The following is a 1,189-nucleotide window of genomic DNA, read 5'->3' as shown; positions in this document are numbered from 1 at the left end:
GTCCGTCCGCCGCGCATTATAGACTAGCGAAATACTACAACTTAGAGGTTTCCTTGTTCGAACGTATGGTACGTAACTGCCAGCACGCGCGCGTCCTGCGCACGCAGCGCCGCGCGCGCGCACATGTCGCGCAGCTGCTGGTGCCCGCTGTGTACCACACGCTGCACACACACCCCTCCGTCTACAATTACCCTGACGTTAGAGGGATGAAGGATGACCTCTACTTCTACACCCATAATGTGTATGAAGATTCAGAGGTATTTGTAACAGTTATCTATTTATATATATTAATATGAACATTTGTATTTTTGTATGTTTTGGAATAATTCAAAAACAACTGGATTGATTACCAAATTTCTACTACCCTTAAAAAGCTACATTATCAGTGAGTAACTTTAATTTCTTAACTTTACGCGGATGAAGTCGCGAAAAAAGACTAGTATAAGTAACAAATATATTTTTCCCGTGAAGATTTTGCGGTTTTGTGGGTGTAAAAATAATAATAGAAAGTGATTTTTCTTTTGTCTAGATAAAAGTCCTTAAGAACTTATAACAGAAAAAAGGAAGAAATATTTCCCCTACCTCGTCCCATCCCTTGCTAATGCCACTTTTAATTTGTTTTTTCAGGGTGTAGAAGACAGTTGCAGCTACAGCAACAGTTACGAGGCGCTGTGGTGTGTGTCTCTGGCGAATTACCTGAGGAAAGTGGGCTACTCCGCTGATGACATCACCGTGCTCACCATGTACTCCGCGCAGGCCACACTTATACGACAGGTGGGGTTATTGTTTATTCTCTAAAATACTTATTATTCGAAATATTTTATTTTTTACTAGCTGTTGCGAATTTGTGCGTGAAGTTACATAATATAGCTTATGCTACTCAGTGATAACATAGCTTTAGAAATCGGACCAGTAGTATTTGAGTTATTTCAAAAATACTTATCTTAAAAATCCGAATCTTTCCGCTTTTTAATATATAGCTGTTGCTCGTGACTTTGACCACGTGAAATTTAAAAATAAAGACTATATTACTCGGCATAACGTAGCTTTCTAATGATGTAAGAATTTTTGAAATCGATCGATTTCAATACATACAAAAATGCAAACCTTTCCTCTTTTAGATAGTGTAGATGGTAATTTTAGCGAAAAAAATTTAATATAATTTTGTTCCAAAAGTGTCTTCTCCGAT

General features: G+C 37.9%; 1 protein-coding gene across 1 annotated transcript in view; it reads left to right on the top strand.

Annotated features, from left to right (window-relative positions):
- Window positions 1-1,048, top strand: part of LOC106099941 (NFX1-type zinc finger-containing protein 1-like) — a 7,597-nt gene extending 6,549 nt beyond the window's left edge. The window contains exons 10-11 of the mRNA XM_013278634.1: window positions 7-257; window positions 628-1,048. Of these exons, the coding sequence (XP_013134088.1) occupies window positions 7-257; window positions 628-798 (422 nt within the window). The 3' untranslated portion in view covers window positions 799-1,048. The remainder of the gene's footprint in view (window positions 1-6; window positions 258-627) is intronic.
- Window positions 1,049-1,189: the final 141 nt, after the last annotated feature.

Source organism: Papilio polytes, unplaced genomic scaffold (assembly GCF_000836215.1).
Source record: "Papilio polytes unplaced genomic scaffold, Ppol_1.0 DF824091.1, whole genome shotgun sequence".
NCBI classification, from domain to species: domain Eukaryota; kingdom Metazoa; phylum Arthropoda; class Insecta; order Lepidoptera; family Papilionidae; genus Papilio; species Papilio polytes.
The sequence above is the reverse complement of the archived record's forward strand: the minus strand, read 5'-3'. Positions and strand labels throughout refer to the sequence as shown.